This window comes from Procambarus clarkii, chromosome 39 (genome assembly GCF_040958095.1).
Source record: "Procambarus clarkii isolate CNS0578487 chromosome 39, FALCON_Pclarkii_2.0, whole genome shotgun sequence".
Lineage (NCBI taxonomy): Eukaryota > Metazoa > Arthropoda > Malacostraca > Decapoda > Cambaridae > Procambarus > Procambarus clarkii.
In genome coordinates this window covers 5657822-5680763 of record NC_091188.1, presented here as the reverse complement: position 1 = coordinate 5680763, position 22942 = coordinate 5657822, and the positions used below count along the sequence as shown (strand labels likewise).

At 40.0% G+C, this 22942-nt stretch overlaps 1 protein-coding gene and 1 long non-coding RNA gene across 2 annotated transcripts; both read right to left on the bottom strand.

Annotated features, from left to right (window-relative positions):
* Positions 1 to 3949: 3949 nt before the first annotated feature.
* On the bottom strand, positions 3950 to 8377 carry LOC138372738 (uncharacterized). Its single transcript, XR_011230915.1, has 4 exons — positions 8241 to 8377; positions 6264 to 6357; positions 4878 to 4969; positions 3950 to 4431 (listed from the first exon to the last, which is right to left on the bottom strand). It is a non-coding gene; the product is annotated as an uncharacterized lncRNA (long non-coding RNA).
* A 776-nt stretch (positions 8378 to 9153) lies between these two features.
* On the bottom strand, positions 9154 to 13098 carry LOC138372737 (uncharacterized). The gene is made up of 4 exons (XM_069338341.1): positions 12871 to 13098; positions 10673 to 10763; positions 10205 to 10353; positions 9154 to 9553 (listed from the first exon to the last, which is right to left on the bottom strand). The coding sequence occupies exons 2-4, from the start codon at positions 10746 to 10748 to the stop codon at positions 9299 to 9301; spliced, it is 480 nt and encodes a 159-aa protein (XP_069194442.1). The 5' UTR covers positions 10749 to 10763; positions 12871 to 13098; the 3' UTR covers positions 9154 to 9298.
* Between the last annotated feature and the right edge of the window lie 9844 nt (positions 13099 to 22942).

Below are 22942 nucleotides of genomic sequence, written 5' to 3'. Positions count from 1 at the left end.
ATATATATATATATATATATATATATATATATATATATATTGGAAAAAAACATTTATTTGTCAAGTTTGCATCTCCGGCTATCTTAGCTTCGTAAGCTCTTTTGACTTGTCATATTTCCTGCTTGATCTGTTATTTTAATTTTTAATGATCTAGCAAGTGTAGCTCTGAGTTTATTTTTTTTCTGTATTCTTACTTGTCGAATTAAATTATTAACTTTGCTTATCATTCATTAAAAATCATTGTTAATTGATCTATTTTCTTTGCTAGTGATATTATTTTGGAATATATATATATATATATATATATATATATATATATATATATATATATATATATATATATATATATATATATATATATTCCAAATATATATATATATATATATATATATATATATATATATATATATATATATATATACATATATATATATATATATATATATATATATATATATATATATATACATATATATATATATATATATATATATATATATATATATATATATATATGTATATATATATATATATATATATATATATATATATATATATGTATATATATATATATATATATATATATATATATATATATATATATATATATATATATATATATATATATATATGTCGTACCTAGTAGCCAGAACTCACTTCTCAGCCTACTATTCAAGGCCCGATTTGCCTAATAAGCCAAGTTTTCCTGAATTAATATATTTACTATAATTTTTTTCTTATGAAATGATAAAGCAACCCTTTTCTCTATGTATGAGGTCAATTTTTTTTTATTGGAGTTAAAATTAACGTAGATATATGACCGAACCTAACCAACCCTACCTAACCTAACCTAACCTATATTTATAGGTAAGGTTAGGTTAGGTAGCCAAAAAAAGCTAGGTTAGGTTAGGTTAGGTAGGTTAGGTAGACGAAAAAACATTAATTCATGAAAACTTGGCTTATTAGGCAAATCGGGCCTTGAATAGTAGGCTGAGAAGTGCGTTCTGGCTATTAGGTACGACATATATATATATATATATATATATATATATATATATATATATATATATATATATATATATATATATATATATATAAGTTCAACAAAGTTTCCTTGTGCTAAAGACCACAAAACTCTGGTCCCCAATGGGGCTTGTATTACCTTCCACGGCCGAGTATTCCGTTGTGGTCTGTTTCAGCTCCTGCCGCAGTTGTTCGTAATTTGCCGTCCAAAAATCTGGGACTTAATTAGGACAAATGGAGTCAGTGAGGCGTCCATAAACTGAATATTTAACATGAAAACAGATATCGTTCTGATAAGATTGACGCCCCTAGACTCAACACAGATATCGTTTTCTGTGTTAAGAATAGTTTCCAGTGCGCATGAGCCTCATACTCTCGGCTCCTGGGGAAACTAGGACTAACTAATATGTTGTCAAAATTTGCTGATATTTTATTCATTCAAAGTCACTGCATATTAGATAATGAGTTCTAGTCTCACATTTTGTAGCCACGGTAGTGCAGTACTCGCCGGTCACTTCAGCTGTCTGCTTAATGATGCTTCTATGTGACAAAGTTGAATATATCAGCCATCTTAGTGAATTACTGAACAGAAGCGAATGTGTTGTCATCGCTAGAGACTCAGAGATGCGTAACTTATCAGGTTTGCAACTTAACTAATGAAGAACACTTACTTTTCTTAGCACACATCACTGAAAAATGTGGCCAAACGGCGAGATTTGTATGTTTATAATTTTCTGTCTATGTGTATCCTTCGTGAAAAGAGTTACGAGTAGGAGTATGAACTGCAGTTACTTTTAACATACTTGAATCCTGTAGTTAAAGCAATGAACTAAACATGACTAAGCTCTTCACATATTAGAGTCAAGCGTAAGGTGAGCTGTGGGAAGGGAGCGCTCTGTGCCCACATTCAATGTGAGCTGTGGTAAGGGAGAGCACTAAACTCGCCAACAAGAGGCTCTGCGGGAATGGTAAGCTCTTTAATATGAGCTGTGGGAAGAGAGAGCTCTAAGAATACTACGAAAGTCAGAAGTCATCAGTTTCTCTACACTATTAAAACTAAACAAATTTTTTTTTTTTTTAGCTTTTTCGGCGACTTTTTTGCTTTTCATCTTTTACGATGTCATCAGTAACATGAAACACACACCACTTTAAGTGACTTTGGTCAAACGTGACAAGATATTTAAGTATTTCCCCCCATTGTATGGTCGAGAGGTCAGGTAATTAACAAGTTTCACTTTGTACATAATCATACATCTGCGAGGCCTCCCGAATGCTCATCTTGGGAAGCTAAATTGATGTTTGGAGGAAATGCTGAAGACGCATCTCAGCGTGCCTGTCCTTCTTGCGCTCAACGGTGTGTTGTTGCCGGGACTGCTGTCCATATCTTGCTGGACGCTCAGAGTTATTTCAGAATTAGTGTCACGAAGCGATGATTTGATGACGATGAATCGAGATCCTATTACAGTCGAGTGTGTTCAAAGAGGATTGTGAGTGTTAATACTCCTGTGGAAAAGGTTTAAAGGTTTTTTATTTCAAGGTTTAAAGTCTCGAGTGGTGGGGCTTATAGGCTCCCGTGAATAGGCTTAAATGCTCCTGTGGAAGAGTTTAAAGGGAGCCTTATGAAATGGCTTAAAGGCTCCCGTAGGAGTTAATTCTCATGCATCAAGGTGTCATGTGCTCATCATGCAATGTTACTCTTACAGGTAACTAATCAATCTTCGTCTCTGATTTTTATAGTATATATATAATTAGTGCAATGAATGTATTGAAATGAACTCGTTCCTCCTTTTTGTTCTGTGCTTCTCTCTCTCCACACCTTTACCTCCCTTTTCTCTCTTCTATCTTCACCCACTTCCCTCTCCATCCCCCTCATCTTTCCCTACCTGTCTGATACTCATAGCATCAGCTGGTGTTCGCAGTCTTCAGATTTGATGACGGCACTCCACCGATCAGAATAGACAGCTATAGCACCTCGGCAGTAAATGGCTAACAACCGAAACCCAGGAATTGGAGCTCTAACTCTGAACACAAAACACAAAGAAGAACACACACACACACACACACACAAGGTGGTGGAGGCCAAGGCCGTCAATAGTTTCAAAGCGTTATATGACAAAGAGTGCTGGGAAGATGGGACACCACGAGCGTAGCTCTCATCCTGTAACTACACTTAGGTAATTACACAAAGGACAACGCGGTACTAGGCACTACAAGGGGTGAGGACGGGGCTGGGAAGATGGGACACCACGAGCGTAGCTCTCGTCCTGTAACTACACTTAGGTAATTACACAAAGGACAACGCGGTACTAGGCACTACAAGGGGTGAGGACGGGGCTGGGAAGATGGGACACCACGAGCGTAGCTCTCGTCCTGTAACTACACTTAGGTAATTACACAAAGGACAACGCGGTACTAGGCACTACAAGGGGTGAGGACGGGGCTGGGAAGACTCTGAGGTCTTTCCAGTTTCAAAGTCGAACTTAATATCTTTTTCGATTTATAAACCTAAGTAGAGAGGACACTGCAGAGGGTATTTTGTCCCGTACGAATCAGATGTTATCTAAACCCAGCCATATTCACCTATGCCAAGATCTAAGCCTTCGCATGAAGCAATACAGCGATCCTGTGTCACTCATGTTCAAGCAGCAGAGTGTTCCAATAATCCACAACACAAAATACTCTCTGATCCAGGTGTATCCAGCGCTCCCCTGCCCCTTAGTTGTGAAGTAGATACACGAATGAAAATAGTATCTCCCGGCAGCAATAGTAGATATGGCTGCTGTATCAGGTAAACTGAAAAGTTTACACTACATATTTAGACATATATATTTCTAAACAAAAATTAACTAAAGTATGATATCCCAGCCCTAAACTAATTATAATACTTTTGAAACTAAGGAGAGGTGATCAAATTTAAACAATATAATAATAAACTATATTAATAATATTTATTTTCCAGTTAAGATGGACTTGAATATAATAACTTTACCCTTTTTTCCCATGATTTGAAATGTTTAATTATTCCTGTATAAAAATGCTTGGATCAGTAATTTGATGTGTGTGATTAGCAGAATAAAAGTGGTGACTGTAATAGAACGTATATTATCCATTAAAACTTATTCCGTAAGTTATTTGCTGTTGGGTTCACTCAATATAAAGGTCAGAAGAAATATACTGATGATCTCCTGAGGCCTACAATCGCTGTGGCGCGTTACCTTCTGCGTTCAGATCTCAGCGACATCGCCTGCCATCAGCCTACCTACTGAACCTGTTCCTTCTTCTCTCTTTCTGAACTTTAGTGCGCCCGGTCCTGGGTCTCTGCTTGGGACTGCGTTTGATCCTGGAGACAGCGAGCTCGCTCTCTCTCTCCTCGTCGTCACCGCCTGCGCTGGCATCCGTCTCCCCTAACTGCAGAAAAGCGCAAACAATTCTGTGTCATTCTGAAGAACGTCAAAATTTAATTATTAGTTTTTGTTATTGAAAATATAATGAGATTTTAACTCAAGTCCTACAGGCACAAACACGTTAAAACACACACCCACATACTCATATGCACAAATATACATGCACATGTAAACTCCAGAGTTGCTGTGGTTTACGAGAGTATTAATTAACCAAGGTAAGAGACAGGAAACCTGCCAATAAAACTAATAGAATTCAACAGAGAGGTATAATGGGGCCACAATGGTGGTATCAATGTACCACCATTAAGGCCACGAGGCCAGAGACCAGCTAAGCTTTACTTGTAATTACATGTACACCACAACAACCACTCGAAGGATTATTAAGCAGTTCACACAGACAAAAGGAGGATTCCCCCCCAAAAAATCTCATGAACTAGTTTTTGACAGTACCAAAGCTGGTGTGTTGCCATCACGTCCTGTGTCCACGAACTCCTGCTTCCTCTCGCCCACGGCTCCTTCAGCTCCTGGTGGCTCTAGGCTCTCTGTCAACGACACCGGTGACAAGATCACAACTATACATTCTACTCGATGCGGAGTTCACATGCCAACCCGGAGGCAGAGTTATGGTATTCAGTAATTACAACCCATATCATTCAGTGAACCCTCAATTTAGTGCAGGTACAATATAGTGCCTATCAGGTTTCGCCCCTGATGGGCACAATAGTGTGCCCATCAATTCGTCCAGACCTGATAGATCTGATCGAATTGTGAAAATTATCAAAATATTATCAGCTCAACAAATCCCAACATTCCTGAAAGCATTTGTGTAACTTGTGAATGAGTTGACTGGTTTTTATAATTTGAACTGAAACTAAATAACTTTTCGTGCACACATATATACACACACCACACACACACACACACACACACACACACACACACACACACACACACACACACACACACACACACACACACACACACACACACACACACACACACACACACACACACACACACACACACACACACACACACACACACACACACAGGATACAGCCCGTAACAGCTGTCAAACTCCCAGGTACTTCTTTACAGCTAGGTGAACATGCGCAGCAGATGCAAGAAACTCCGCTCATTTGTTTCTGCCTCGGCCGGGAACCGTGCCCGTGTAATTATCACTTTATCAGTTTGACGTATATATATATAAATATATATATATATATATATATATATATATATATATATATATATATATATATATATATATATATATATATATATATATATATATATATATATATATATATCCCAAAACTTTTTGAAACTCTATAAGATCTAAAGCTTTCATGGTCCTTCCATGCTATGATCTTCAGTGATATAATTGAAATTTAGGTATGAATTTTTTTGGGCACATTTGATGCAAATGTTTTAATTAGTTATTCTGGAACTTTTTCATTACTGCTTGTTTTAGTTATATTTTATACTGGATGGGATTTAATAATGCTCGCTTGACCTGAATTCTTCACTATACTCAAGTGACTCATGAGACTCACAAATGCCCACCTGACTCACCACTCACAGGTCCTCGCTTGACTCATCAGACTCACAGCTTCTCACATGGCTCACTATACTCAGACACTCACTTGACTGACAGATGCTCACTTGACTGACAGATACTCACTTGACTCACAGATACTCTCATGACTCACAGATACTCTCATGACTCACAGATACTCTCATGACTCACAGATACTCTCATGACTCACAGATACTCACTTGACTCACAGCTATACAAATGACTCAGAGATACACAAATGAGTCACAGATACTCACTTGTCTCACCAATCTGAGTGCAAGAAAGGACCAACACCACCACCACCCACGCCAGACCGATCATAGAACTGGCAGCCATGACACTCCCAGTCTCCTGTTATTGTTAATTGTTGTTAGATATTGTTAGATGTTAGATATTTGTAGATGTTATTAGATGTTGTTAGATACTGTTAGATGTTATTAGATATTCTTAGATGTTAATAGATGTTGTTAGATATTGTAAGATATTGTTAGATGTTGTTAGATATTGTTAGATGTTGTTAGATGTTATTATATATTGTTAGATATTGTTAGATGTTGTTAGATGTTATTATATATTGTTAGATATTGTTAGATATTCCTTCTGCATTACTTCATGAATTACAAGGGGAAACATTCACTCACAGAAATATCCCCAAATCACAGGCAAAGTTCAAAGTAATTCAAGATCTAAGACTCAGGATTAATTAAGGGAAAAATATATAAAATATCAGGAGTATAATTTACAGTAACTTTATTCGCTAATGCAAATTAATTAATCCCTAAGCTAGTAATATCCTATCTTTAGAGGCATGATAATGGACTACACATTGTACAGGGCATTCAAACTAACAAATACCTTTATACTGCTTCCCAGCACGTGTTGTGGCCCTGGTTGTTCACCCTAACCCCTACCACCAGTCCAGTTCACACTAACTGTCTTTTGTCTCGTAGGCTTCAGGAAGTATAGGCTCCACCCACTCTCCAGGGCCCTACATCCAATCAGCTGAAACCAGACCTAAGGTCCTGGCACTCTCAGCCAATGATAAGTCATGCCTGGTCCTTGTCCAATGACAACAATAAAACGCCAAGAAGGCTGGGTTTTCTCATGAAACTGGATTAAGCTGACTCGGGCTCAACCCGCGAGGGAAGCCGTGACTCGGGCTCAACCCGCGAGGGGAGCCGTGACTCGGGGTTAACCCGCGAGGGAAGCCGTGACTCGGGCACAACCCACGAGGGAAGCCGTGACTCGAGCTCAACCCGCGAGGGGAGCCGTGACAGGTCTCTTTTGTAATTCGACTTGACAGTAAACCTGCCCTCACGACCGCTCAGAGGGGACAATACTAACTATATGGCACCAATATCCGGGGATGAACAGGGGGGTATGTAGGGAAGGGAAGGAGAAGGGGGAAGGGAAAAGCGAGGGAGGAAGAGAGAGAGAGAGAGAGAAGGAGGGGAGAATGAGGGGAGAGGAAGAAGAAGAAGGAGCGGCTTACTTGTTCAGCTCACCGTTGCATCGGATCTCTCTATCAAGAGCAGGCTGCCCAACGTAGCTAACTGTGTTACAGTTAACACAACAGATTAACTGTTATGCTAGACAAATATCTTAGTTGTGTTAGACAACTATCACAACTATCTGCGACAGTTGCCTCTATCAACGCAAACAATCACCTAATTAACCTCATCAATCAACGAAAATAATCATATCAATACCCCTAATAATCGCCACATTCTACCAATAATCATCTGATCCCAAATAAATAGCTTGATAAACCCTATCTTTCACTGTTTACGGGCTACTCACGCCCGTGCCACCTCTTGGGTGACTTAATCGTCATTAGTCAATCAATCGATCTTTCACTTCTCGTGAGAAACTCTACATCACTCACAACAAGGGAACAGGTCCGACTTACCCTCCACGACGTCTGCAACACTCACAGAGTTGCAGACTCGTCAGTTATCAACAGTGGAAGGTTGATCTGACTTCCGTATGAAGTTTCAATAAAACATTCAAATTTCGAATATAAACACTCTTTTTAAAGATTTACCAACCTCAAAATCTGATTTTTTTTTTTCAAAACACAAATATTATGCGACTATTCAGTATAGATTACATACGCTCTTCTCTATTAAAAACTAACGAGATAATTAAATGCCATACGTCTCTACGAAATACAGGATAAATACAGAAAAATAGTGTAAAGGAATCAGGGGTTTATACAATTAAGTTAGAATCACCTGTTTGGCGCACTGATACGCAAGTGTGAGGATCGTGGCCGTCTGAGGTTGTTAGCGTCGCTCACCGGAGTGATGCTGGCGCCCGCTTCATCCCTTTTATATACCTGTCCCCGCCACTGATCTCAGCTGCTGACGCCCTCAGTGCGTTGTGCGGCGGCGTGACCCAGAGGAACCCTTCCCTGGACGCCCCGTGACGATAACTATTACAGTATGTTTGTGTGAAGAAAAACGTAATATACCCGTAATAATCGTGCTATTTGGACCTTTTTTGTGCCAAGTAGCTGCATCTAAAACCACAAAAAGCCTCTTGATTACACAGGCCCACAAAGCACACGTTGAGTACATACACCGTGAGTTTTCGTGTACACTCTCACAAAACGTAACTAGTTGAGTAATCACACATTCACAGAGCACAGCTAGATGAGTGTACACATGCACAGTAGCCTGCACAAGCGCTTCCCAGGAGTGTGTGTCTTAAATCCTGAGGTACTGCTTGTCCTGGTGTTGGGTGTCAGACCTCTCATCCTCTGGAGAGGTTATTAAAGCCCCCACAATAGCTTACTGACCAGCCAGCATGAATACTTTAGTTCTGAACATAGTCCTGAACTAATGTGACCTCTCAGTGGATACACACCGAGGAGCGGATTACGCTTCTTGGTGTATGTGTCAGCAATAGTAATTCTTTAGATTTTTCCACAAAGTTATACCGTCTTGATTCTTGCTCATTGCTATGTCACGTCTGCACACGTGGTGTTTATATCACGATGAAAATTAGGTAAAATAAATAATGTTTTTATATAGTAAACTTTTATTAAAGTGGAACATTAAATAAGCATGGGAAATGCAGTAAAATAGGTTCCAGTTATTATAAAAAATGGTTAGAGCATATAACGGATAACCAAACTTCGCCTTACATACAATAAGACGAAGATTAACCTGAGTTTAAAATGGAGGAGCAGCGAAGATGACCTCCCGAGGCCTCCATGTCTACTGAGTATGAAGTTAGCCGGTGCTGCCATCTGCAACCATCATTCATATTAAACGTTCAACGTTCAACATTACCCTCGATTCCTATTCTTACGTCTGCGCTGCAGAACCATGTAGCGTCCAGGCCTGGCTCTCTGCCTGGCCCTGCGTTTAGTTCTGGACAAGGACTCTAACTTGGAATCTTGCATTTCAGCCGTCGTGGTCTGTTGCTCTGGGATTGAAGCCTGTACCTCGTCTGGTCTGGTCCGGGGTGCTGACGTGAGACTCATCACCTCTTCTGGTCTGTTGACTTCAACGCTGCCAAGACGCTGCAATATTGGCGTTCCCTGCAAGAAATTATAAATATATGTTCTTCGTCATTCTGAAGAACAGTGGAGAGCTATTATTCTTCATCACTTAGTGTTATTATGCCATGCAGAATATATATCTGCAAAATCGAGCTATTAGCTCTTGGATCCCGTCTTTCTAACTAATTTATTTTTCCCCTAATACGTCTACTACATATATTTCTCTTACAGATGAGCACACACATACACACAAACCCAAGAAGCTGCCCGTAGCAGCTGTCTAACTCCCAGGTATCTATTTCCTGCTAGGTGGACAGTGGCATTAGGGTGAAAGAACCTCTGGCCATTTGTTTCTGCCTCTGCCAAGGATTGAACTCGGGCCCTTACGGCTACGACCCCAGAGCGCTGTCCACTCAGCCGAGAGGCCCCACATGTGTGCGGTGTGTGTGTGTGTGTACTCACTTAGTTGGCAGACAACTTGGTGAGTACACACACACCAAGTGTGTGTGTGTGTGTGTGTGTGTGTGTGTGTGTGTGTGTGTGTGTGTGTGTGTGTGTGTGTGTGTGTGTGTGTGTGTGTGTGTGTGTGTGTGTGTGTGTGTGTGTGTGTGTGTGTGTGTGTGTGTGTGTGTGTGTGTGGTGATAAACAGGAAAGACCACTAGATAACGAAGACTAGTTGTCAAAACTACCATATCTGGGACGACATCATTGCGTCCTGCGTCGTAGCCACGCCAAGTGCCCGGCCCCACCTGAGGCCCAGCTGCCCCACCTCCAGTGCCAGCTGCCCGGCCTCCAGTGCCAGCTGCCCGGCCTCCAGTGCCAGCTGCCGCGACGTTTCCTGTGAAGGACCCAGAACCTGATATCACTTCCACATACTGCACAGAATAGATTTTAACATACTACTACAAAGATAAATCTGTCAGCCATAATAAATGGTGAAGAACATAAACATTCAATATATTATTAAATATTGTAAAAAAAAAATGGTTTATAATTATATGTATATATTCAGGATTTCAGCCATATTATCTAATAATTGTACTGTTAAACTCTACAAAAACAAACTTTAGTTATACAGAATAACATAAAATTGTTGAAGTGGTTTAAGGAACTTAAACTTGAGAGAGAGAGTCGAGAATGAGGACACGAGTACTCACGAGCTAGAGCAGGTGTGTAGGTCCAGCAGGTAGTCAGTAGAGCCACGAGCGCCAGCCTGGTCAGGTATGCAGCCATCACACTCGCTGGGCCCTGAGAAGTCACGTATATTAGCGCGAATGAAACCAATTTCAAGAATAAGTTGAAATTAAAACAAAAAACTCAGTTATTCGTGGATGGAAATCAATAATACAAATGCCTAAATATACTCCACTTGCGTGTAAAACTCTAATGATAAGAATAACACGTTATTGGGAGAAACATTGCTGGTTATATAAAGCAATCAGCAGGAATCGTCACTACTGTAATTAAGTCTTAGTAGTGAGCGCCCTGACCGGTCCCAGCGAAGTGTTGTCGATGCCAATGCCAACCGTGCTCTCACACGCAAGTTGACGAGGAGCCTAGTGCAGTAAGGCAGGTCCTTGTTAACAGTGGCTACTCTTAACGCAGGGGTGTTAACTACCCGGCCCCGCCTATAAATGCCCCTGTTACCTAGCAGTAAATAGGTACCTGGGAGTTAGTCAGCTGTCACGGGCTGCTTCCTGGGGGTGGAGGCCTGGTCGAGGACCGGGCCGCGGGGACACTAAAAAGCCCCGAAATCATCTCAAGATAACCTCAAGAACCCGAGGGCTACACGCAGCCCGTCACCCGTTCTATATGGGGCTCAATGGCCCACTTGCTGCTTCAACCACACGGCAAGTCAATTCAGCTAACGGTATTTAAGATAAAAGTACTGCTAATGTATAGTTGTTATAGTTTGTACACGGTGTATCCATTCCAAGGGAGACTGTATAATGCTTACTCCGGCGTATATATATCTCAATATTATAAAGAAAAGCTTTGTTTGGAAGTTGGAAGCCTAGATGTACGGACTTTGCTCAAGACAAAAAAAAATATCGTGGACTTTCCACGATATTTTTTTGGTGGGTGATGCTTGATGGGTGATATTTGATATTTTTTAGTGGGACGATATTTTTCGTCAGATGAGAGCTCTCCCCTGACGAAGGTGAGAATGAAAAAAAAAGAGCACCTCTTTCCATAATTTTTAGTTTTACCTTTGGAGTCACTAACGCCACTTGCGAGAGCGTTGCCGCTGGACGCTCTTTTCCTTTAATATTATCAACATAAAAACCAAAACACCTTTGACACTAAATTTTCCCTCGTCATGGAAAAACCTGTAGGGACTCCCCGCCAGCGATGATAACAGTGAGGTGAATAACATCCTAAGTAAATAATTCCCTGCTATTTTAAGCAGGACTTGCCTAAATAGCTTGCCTTTAAGGGACGGTAACAGCCCTGAGGTCATTTACTAAATGGATAGTAAATTACCTCATTTACTAAATGAGGTCATTTACTAAATACTAAATTTACTAAAATAGTTTGATCGAGAGTCTTGCGCTGTTTAGATTGTAACAGATCAAAGATCCAGTACTGATTGGATACCAGCAGTACTGTGCTGAAAGTACACCAGCAGATAAAAGTAACAGGGCACTAGCAGATATAGAAGACTATTAATACGACACCAGCAAATCTATGATCCTAAACGGGCAGAACGCCAGCAGGTGTAGAGTCTTGTACTGACAGGTCACGAGCAAGTTACAGGTCATGGTCGGAAATGTATCTCAGGCAAGGTTTCAAGTATCTCTGGGAATTCTCATTATCTGCTGACGTAGACCTGATCAAATGTAAACTGTGTCAACAAACTTATTCACACACCCTCCGTCACTATGTGATGGAGTGCGAAAAGATACGTGAATTCGGAGACAATTCTATAACAAATGTTCAAGAAATATGTAAATATTTCATTCAAAATTATCTGTTGCCAGAAATCTTGGCCAAGTAACCACAATTTGCTAACTTAAGATACTAACCTATCCACCGCTGCCCACTGGATGGGGGCGGTGTGCAGGATAAACTTATCAGTTGTGACACTAGCTCTCCACCTATGCCAGTTGCTTAATTTAGAAACTGCACTTGTGATCGGTCTCGAGCCCATTGTTGATGTGACGATGTGCATTGAATTTTGAAACTAATTCATCAAGATTGTAACTAAATGAATTATGGGGGCTCAGCCCCTGAGCCCAATATGTGCCTCTGTAACCTTTCCACCACCGCCCACAGGATGGGTATGGAGTGCATACTAAATGAACTAAACTAAAAGCTTTATATTGTAAAACTGAAGAACTGTGGACCAACCAACCTTACGCGTCGTGGAGCCTATTAGTGGGTGACCCGCGTCCTGCTTGATGCGAGAGCGAGCAGCTAATAATTAATACGCTCTCTGACAGCTTATATATATGAACCCCCTTGAATGGTGGAGTCACCCCTGGTGTAATCAGTCGAAAGCTTGACGCTCCACCAGCTGGCCTGAATTCCATCTCATTTTCTATGGAAAAGCGGATACTGTGACGTACTCTTTAAGTACTGTGATGTGGACCTAGCCAGCGCACAGTGGAAGTTGTGTAAGCGCATCCTGTTATGCGATCACCGCTGACCACAATTCGATTATGTAATATTCTGGTGTCTGTTTACAGTTAATTATTTCATTTACACATTTATTATGAAGATGGGATTACATCGAGTGGGACAGGTTTGTATTGCAAACAGCCGGTCGCATGCATACTCATGGTTTAGGTAGCTACCCGTTCCTTCAGCCCGTCCTCACCTCCTAGCTCACTGTCTGCGCTCATAGCCCCTTCCTAGTATTGTATAGTCATTCGGGCTCAGCGCTCTCACAGCAGTCAACGAATAAGGATGTGTATTAGAGACAGAAAGAACGTCAAAGGGCACAGTAACATTGTCATTCATGTGCAGATAAAAGTCACAATAACGTGGCTGAAAAATGTTGACCAAACCACACACTAGAAATTGAAGAGACGACGACGTTTCGGTCCGTCCTGGACTATTATCAAGTCGATTGTGATAATCGACTTGATAATGGTCCAGAACGGACCGAAACGTCGTCGTCTCTTCAATTTCTAGTGTGTGGTTTGGTCAACATTGTCATTCATCTTAGCAGCTCTCCGGCATAAGTTGTATTATGCTCCGGCTCATTCTAGTTGTAAACTAGAAGGGTGATACTTCGATCTTAATTCATCGTTCTCTTGACAGCTGATGACTTGGTGGCAGGAGCAGCGCGTGTAGCTGATATATTATATATATATATATAATATAATTAATCTTTACTTGCGAAGGAAGTTGAAAAATTGACCTTCCAATGTTCATTATACAGTTTTATTGTTCACCAGAAAAGACAATTTGCCTTATATTCAACCCGGTGCGATAAGAAAGGATATATTCATAGATTCGGTGTTTAAAATGTCGTGACGTACTTTCCACATAGCGAACATCACACCTCTTAAATTGTGAACCACGGACGACACCAGACCAGAGCAGTGGCTCAACATTAATGAAAAAACTCTCCAGTTGAGAGCTGGTTTACGAAAATAAATTAAATATTTATTAGAAGGAATAAATTAAATATTTATTAGAAGGAAGGAATTCTTCTATATATTTTAAATAATTATAGATGATTATATTTCCTAAACACGAGGGAATTTTAAACATTTATTGTGTGTATCCACAATAAAAGCTGGAAGGAGGAAGGAGGTGGGAATTTGACATTAAAATATCGTCTCAAGACCGTATAACCAAAATCTACTTGAAGAAGTATTCTGGCAAGAGAAGCTCTCCAAACACTTCACGACAAGGTCAAAATGCATGTAACCTTAAATCCAATTATCTTGGAAGTGTCAAAACAGTAGCTTAGATAATATTACATTTAAGAGTGATATCTACTCACTTGACTAAGAAGTAGCCATGAGGTCACCACTTGAACAGTTGCATATACTTTCCTTATTCGTAAAAATTAGTTATAGATTGCATAAGTGCCCTCCTTCCTTTAAATATAATTAATACACTAGGCATGGGGATGATTAATTCCTTCTTTTAAATGATCATTCCATATCGAAGTAATTATCACATATAATAATAATAATTTTATTAAGGCTTTATTATTTAATATTATTAAAATTAAGCATAATTTTACCGTGTTGGGCTAAAATAAAAACGACAAGGGGTCAGTACTATCACAGAGACTGTAATACGAGACCCTGAGAGACGGGAAAAAACGTAACACTAATACACAGGTGATGATGCAGCAATCTGCTCTCTCTGCCGTTCTCAACGACATTAAAATGATATATTTAAGTTACCCGAGGCTACCCTAACCGAGGACCCTCACAAACAGAAAACGGGACATCCCGTCAATTTTGCGCATCTCTTTGATTTGTAGTGCATCAGTTTTTGGCCTTAGGGGAAGGTGAGGGGGTTAATACGTCAAAATACGATGTACTATTTGGGAGGCAGGGTTGGAGAAAGCAACCTGTCCTCTGGAATAATACAGCGTATTTTGACGTCAAAAATATGATGTTCTACAAAATCACACCAGCTCGCAGAAATAGACGTGATGTCCCGTTTTCTATTAGTGAGTCTATGGCTAGGGTAGACTCGGGCAATTTAGTTCATCATATTTGTGATTTTCAGACAGCTGGAGAGGACGGGCTGGTGGTGGACAGGAGGACGGGCTGGTGGGGGGACATGAAGGGGGAGGGGGGGAGGTACATGACGCCATTACACACGAGGGACTTCTAAGAAGTTGAGGAGTAACAAAGACTGTGAGGTAAGCGACCTACAAGTAATTTCCTTGTGTTCGTTTTTATTATAATAATAATAATAATAATAATCTTTATTTATATTGACTTGTTGAAGATAATGTCAGTGAAACGCTTCGGAATGTTCAACTTCCTTGTGTTTATAATGAGTCAGTGTTCACACTGTGTTAGTGTTCACACTGTGTTAGTGTTCACATTGTGTTAGTGTTCACACTGTGTTAGTGTTCACACTGTGTTAGTGTTCACACTGTGTTAGTGTTCACACTGTGTTAGTGTTCACACTGTGTTAGTGTTCACACTGTGTTAGTGTTCACACTGTGTTAGTGTTCACACTGTGTTAGTGTTCACACTGTGTTAGTGTTCACACTGTGTTAGTGTTCACACTGTGTTAGTGTTCACATTGTGTTAGTGTTCACACTGTGTTAGTGTTCACATTGTGTTAGTGTTCACACTGTGTTAGTGTTCACACTGTGTTAGTGTTCACACTGTGTTAGTGTTCACATTGTGTTAGTGTTCACACTGTGTTAGTGTTCACATTGTGTTAGTGTTCACACTGTGTTAGTGTTCACACTGTGTTAGTGTTCACACTGTGTTAGTGTTCACATTGTGTTAGTGTTCACACTGTGTTAGTGTTCACACTGTGTTAGTGTTCACACTGTGTTAGTGTTCACACTGTGTTAGTGTTCACACTGTGTTAGTGTTCACATTGTGTTAGTGTTCACACTGTGTTAGTGTTCACACTGTGTTAGTGTGGTTAGTTTGTTCAATACTGTGCCTGCTTTAATTTAATCTATCTTTGCCCAACCACTTGGGCTGGACGGTAGAGCGACGGACACGGTTCATGTATACTTCATTCATGCTATTGGCTTACATTGCCAAAAAAACATTAGTTCTCACAGCGTTCCGGGCAATTTATTCTTTGTTGAATTTTGAATGCACAGTGCGTTTTTGTTCAAGAAAATATCACATTTAATATTAACATTATTTTATACAATATGTAATAAATATATGATCATGTATGATACATGTACAATATTTAAAAATATAAATATAGTTAAAAATTACAATCTAATCACCTTTCTAACCTCACAACAGCATTCACACTGCAATATTTAGGACATTGTATAAACTAATGGCAGCTATAGGGGAAAACGGCTATCGTTTCCCACCCAATCAACATCCGCGATAGCTCTATACGAATTTTTTTTTTCTCAGTACTTGTCCAAGCTTTGTATCACAGATTTGATACTTGTATAACTGAACCTACAGACGTGGCTCATATTTTACTGCAGTCTCCCTTCATATGGTATTTCATTCTCTTTCAATGTGTTTTCTCTAATGGGCTGCATGATTATAATTCAAATCGTACACAAGGAGGTTTGATAACGAATTTTAAGACCTACCTAATCTCACCCGAACCCACCTAACTTTACCCAGCCTATCCTAACAATGATAAGGGTAGCCAAGGGCAACCAAGGCCAAGCCGAACGCAGACAGGATATATAAAGATAAGCTATTCAGCACGAATGGTACGCGAACAAGGGGACACGGTGGAAACTTAGTACCAAAATGAGCCACAGGGACGTTAGGAAGGTCTTTTTCAGTGTCAGAGTAGTTAAAAAATTTACCTGAGGAGCCACTAACACTAGTGGAGTCGACGAGGACAGGAAGCCGGTGGCTAGTATATGGAATGCATTAACAAGTGATATGGTGGAAGTTGGCACCATACACAGTTTCAAATGTAGATGTGATAGAGCCCAATAGGCTCAGGAACCTGTGCACCAGTTGACTGACAATTGAGAGGCGGGGCCAAAGAACCGAAGCTCAACCTCCGGAAGCACAACTTGCTGAGTACAGCCTAAAATAGTTAATACATACTAAACCAACGAAACATACGGTTTTGACAATCTGATAACGATTTGTGTTGAACCGTCTTGGGTACGAATGCAGTAACAACATGAGGAAAAGTTTAGATGTTAGTGAGTACAGAGGAATCGTGACTCTGAGTAATATTCACATGTGATGATGGGTAGAGGCCATGAGTGATGAGTGTCACATGTAATGATGGGTAGAAGACATTAGTGGTGATGATACTAATCTTAGTAGTACAGTAAAATGAAGGGTGGTAGAGGTAGTATATTTGTGGTGAGTACAGTACATGGTTGGTACTTAACAACATTTAACTAAGAGTGCCTGCTGGTAGCTTTCTTGAACCGGATGCGTTTACTATTTTCATGACGTTCGAGTCCTTTGTCGAGCCTCGGCTGAACGTTGTGCTCGCAGGTGGCCTCCACAACTTGTTTAACTGCATTCCACGTGCTGACTGCCTAGTATTTCTGTACATTTATACGATTCATTTGCATTTCTGACATATACATATGTACTCTTGTCTACCCGCCGAAGCCGTAAATACTAAAACGCTGCTGAATTTTCAAAATCCAGCTCCATCAGGACAAATGGAGAAAACTTTGACAAGCCGGAGGCTTCCTGTCTTCGTTGAGACCCCTAAAGCTATACTGACCTTTAGGTAAATTAAGGTATTTAATGTAAATCAAATCCCGTGAAAGAAAGTTAACGATAAATGGCAGTAGAAAATTGACCCCTAAATATTAGTAACTAATGAGTCAAGAAAGACTGTTTTAAAATTTATTTTAATTTCATGTGTATAAAGTCAAATGCAAATGTTTAGAATTTAAATGCGAAACAAACTTATCCACACGCGAGCCATCATTAAAGATAAGAAAAGATTCGTCCACATATCGACATAGAAAATAGGATTACATTCAGAAGAACAATTAGAGCTCTAAATTTTTCTTTTTAATAAATTACAGGGGGAAATATTAGCATAAGATTGGTCAAGAGATGAACCCATTGTTACCCCATCTATTTGTAAGTATAATTTACCATTAAAAGAATACACTGAATCTGAAGTTGGGATCTCTTAACAGTTTATCAAGCTGCTTAATATTTAAATCAAAATTACAAGATTCTTCTTGAGTTAGAATGTTCAATATCAAGTGTAAAGTTTCTTTAAGTGGGACGTTTGTGAACAATGACTCAACACCCAGAGCGGTCATAACTACACAACAATTAAACTTCAGATCACCAATTTCCTTAACATATTGCAATACATTCTCAATCGTATAATGAACTATTTTTAGTAACAGTTGCCATAATTTTAGCCAAGAATTTGCCCAATTTACAATTAACATTGTCAATGGAAGAAATGGTTAGTCTAATTAGAAATCCTTGTAACCTACCTTAAAACACAAGAGTTAAACAGATCACAGCTCAAGCCAAGCACACCACACACTGCCTCGTTAAACTGGAGGCTGAAGAAGTTCTGAATGCAGGCTGGTATAGGGGCGGTCCGCAGGCCGCTGTCGACCTCTCCCGTAGTACTCACACTACATTTTGATACCTTTGTTTTTGTGGCACCACTGTGTGCACAATGCTCATGCGGTCTCCTTCGCGCGACACGATGTAACTATTACAATGGACGCGTAAACGTGTAATATCCTAACCCAAAGGAGATTAAATATATGACAATTAACAGGTGGGGAAGTAAGTTGGCAAGCTAGGATGATAGTGACCATCAGAGGCGCGAGGCCGCGGGCCGCACCTTGACCCACGTCACCACGACGTGAGCGGATTATTAAATTGATAACCATTCGATTGTATAGGTTTTATGAATTCTTAATTAACACTTTCAAGAGAACCCCTGACTAATAATAATGTGGACTTTCAATTTCGTGTTCCCACTATGTGGATATTAACACCATCCACCACATCACGTCACTGTATTGACCAAACACATAGGCGTAAGATAATGTTAGCGGGATTTTGCAAATATACAGACTTATGGTGTTGGTGACTCGACGCACTAGATATGCATATGTATGTATAGGTAAATATATTTCCACCTCGCTATGCATATATGTATAGCGAGGTGGGAAGTAACTATAAGTGATTCGAAATATTCCAGAGTTCGTCGCCCCACAAGCCTGCAGTACGAGCTTATGTTGAAAACGTTGGAACCTTCTGATTACAATTGATTTTAAAAACGCTTTGAAAACAGTAAGAATAGATGCTGTAGTCTAAGCTGTTTGATGGCGTTTCTCTCTCATCCATCCATTCATCGAGTCACGTTACAGCTGCGACCCGAAGCTTATCCTTGGCATCATGTACCATTGCAGCTTAGCCTAAGCTACTCTATCCCTTTGAGATGTATTTCTTGCTTATCTCAATAAACATACTTGAACTTGAACTTGAACCATTGCAGCTTACTTAAGAGGCGTACGACGTTCTTTCAATCATATAGAAGCATATAAGCATGACTTCATTCACATTTAGCCTTAACCCTTAGGTTTCTATCATGCTTGTGAATCATTCTACGCTCTTCCTATCACACCTGATAATCATACTATGCTCTTCCTATCACCTCGAACTATATGGGTAGAAATTCTATACAATTTAACCTAAAGATAGTATGATCATTTTACCTATGAATTAGGCATTTCTTTTGTTATATATGTATTATCAAAGTCACAACACACTGAATTTTTATTTAGATTCTGTTGTTTCAGTTCGTAATCGACCAATCAGGATTATGGTCATAATCAGGATTATGGTTCGTAATCAGGACCAATCAGGAGAGTATGGCAGTTTTTGATAAGAATAGAAACCCTATCCGGAGGCAGAAAACTCTCCCATGAGCTCTGATGGTCAGGAATTTTATTCCAGCTTGTGGAGTCATGGGTATCGGATCTATCGTACGTTTTTTTCATATTAAGTCCTGGCTGGCTTCGCGAGACAGGATGCAGCCCAGGTATGCAAGGGCTGATGCATAGAAAACGTGAATATTTTACGATAACTAAGAAAAAAACGCAAAGTTGAGAAGCCGGCTTGCTCCTCCACCTCCGCCGTGAATTCTCAAACATGCGGGAAGCAGACTGTGGTAGCGTGTGGGGAGATATCTTGCGCCGGCGGACGACGAGATCTTGTCTCGTCGTCAATTGCAAACGAAGATATCGTAGTAGTAGTAGTCTACTAGCGACGGATATCTCTCATCCTTAATTGCGAGAAATAACTAGCATTTATTTTTCTGGTAAACAAAACAGCAAGACTGAGTGAAAGAAAACGGTGAAAGAAAACACAAAATGAAGGAATCCCCCCAAAAATGGGCCTTTCCTTTGGGATTTCTTTCCATTCCTTGGCCTTTATATTGGCGAATTGTGTCGGTTTGTGACTCGTTCTTAGGAAACGTGGTGACGGGTTCTTGAACCTGTAGAGAACTTTGTATAGGTAAAGCATGACTTGTGTGCTTCGTATGTGACTGCCGTACTTCTCATACATAGTCAATTGTATTATTAAATATTATGAATGGTACATCACAGGTGTGGAAGCAGATACGGTGCAGGTGCGTCACAGATGTGGACAATGCAGGTATGGCACTTACCATTCAACAAGTGGAACACACTGAAAGAAGAAGCCGTGGAAGCCACCTCTATCCACAACTTTAATGTTATATTCAACAAAGAATTCAATAATTATTACATCCCTTGAGACGATACGGATATAATATTACATCCAACAGGATCGGATGTTTATTGCATCCGATCTCTGTCTGGAACCCGTGAGTGCGGGACCGGGACGTCCACCTCCTGGGGCTCGTGCGGCCCCCCAGGCTCTGCTTCAGGAGGCTGGGGTCGTTCTTGCCCTAGCTGAGGTGGTTCTTCTCCAGCCCCGACCACGGCGGTCTACGGGTTTGGAGTCCCTGTGCCTTCTTTCACCAACTTCAAGGTCAACTCCGGGGCTCACAGTTCCTGCGACGGCGCTGGAACCAATCGTATTGGCGTTTGCCTTTCCATTGGAGATTTTCAGCGCCGTGGAGAGGGGAAGGAAACCTGCTGCCTGGGTAACAACTTCTCCGTATCAACCTACCCTGGTTTTCCGCCCTGAAGAGGCCTCTCCAAACCGACAACCAGAGCGGAAGTACATAGTCACCTGAGACTAATGTATGACTATATATATATATATATATATATATATATATATATATATATATATATATATATATATATATATATATATATATATATATATATATATATATACATATATATATATATATATATATATATATGTCGTACCTAGTAGCCAGAACTCACTTTTCAGCCTACAATGCAAGGCCCGATTTGCCTAATAAGCCAAGTTTTCCTGAATTAATATATTTTCTCTAATTTTTTTCTTATGAAATGATAAAGCAACCCATTTCATTATGTAAGAGGTCAATTTTTTTTTATTGGAGTTAAAATTAACGTAGATATATGACTGAACCTAACCAACCCTACCTAACCTAACCTAACCTATCTTTATAGGTTTGGTTAGGTTAGGTAGCCGAAAAAGTTAGGTTAGGTTAGGTTAGGTAGGTTAGGTAGTCGAAAAGCAATTAATTCATGAAAACTTGGCTTATTAGGCAAATCAGGCCTTGCATAGTAGGCTCAGAAGTGAGTTCTGGCTACTAGGTACGACATATATATATATATATATATATATATATATATATATATATATATATATATATATATATATATATATATATATATATAATATATATATACATATATAAGGGCGCTTAACGCAGAAGTTGGGAAGATGAGAGTTAGTTAGCAAGTAGGAACGCCCAGAGTTCCCTGTTGACTCAGGGCACCGACATGCGTCTCGCATACGGTGTGTGAAGGTCGCTCACCTCCAGCTTCGAACACGTAATGTTGATGTTTAAAACATCATAAGCTTAAGCGTAAAATGTGCCGTGTACTGAAGAACAGATACAGGTATATTATATAAGTATTTCCACCCTCAGCTGGAAAGGATATGCATATGTATACCACAAGTATACTTTACACTCCAAGCTTATAAGGGATATATGAAATGTTGAGCGACGTCAACACTTAGTGCTAATGACTGCGTACTCCCGTGTGACCGGTACTGGGTAGCGACAACACTCATGTTTAATATTCATGTCTCTCACCTTCCACAAGTTGTGGGTGTGCTACCTATCTACGTCTGCTGGATTGAGCTGCATAGCTCTTGGACACCGCCTTTAATAACCGTCGGGTGTCTAATGTGCTAACTCCAGACCTAATTCTATCACATCTGCATATGAAAATGTGTATGGAGTCTGCCTATATCACATCACTTCACAAGTGCATTCCACTTGTTAACTACTCTGACACTGAAAAAAATCTTTCTAATGCCTCTGTGGCTCATTGGGTATTCGGTTTACACTTGTGTCCCCGTGTGCGAGTACCACCCGTGTAAATATCCATTCTTTATCTACCACATCAATTCCTCTGAGAATTTTGTAAGTGGTAATCATGTCTTCCCTAACCCTTCTGTCTTTCAGCGATGTGAGGTTCAATATATGTACTCTTTCCTCACGTATGCCGCTGATGATATGCCTTTGATGTGTGCTTCAGAAGACAAATTCGGTGTGATTTCAACCTCTAGAGTCTAGATCCTTCTCTATATCGGTTTCATGAACGATTTCATCTTTCATTTGGTACCTTGTTTCCGGTCGCCTGCTCCGTACAACCT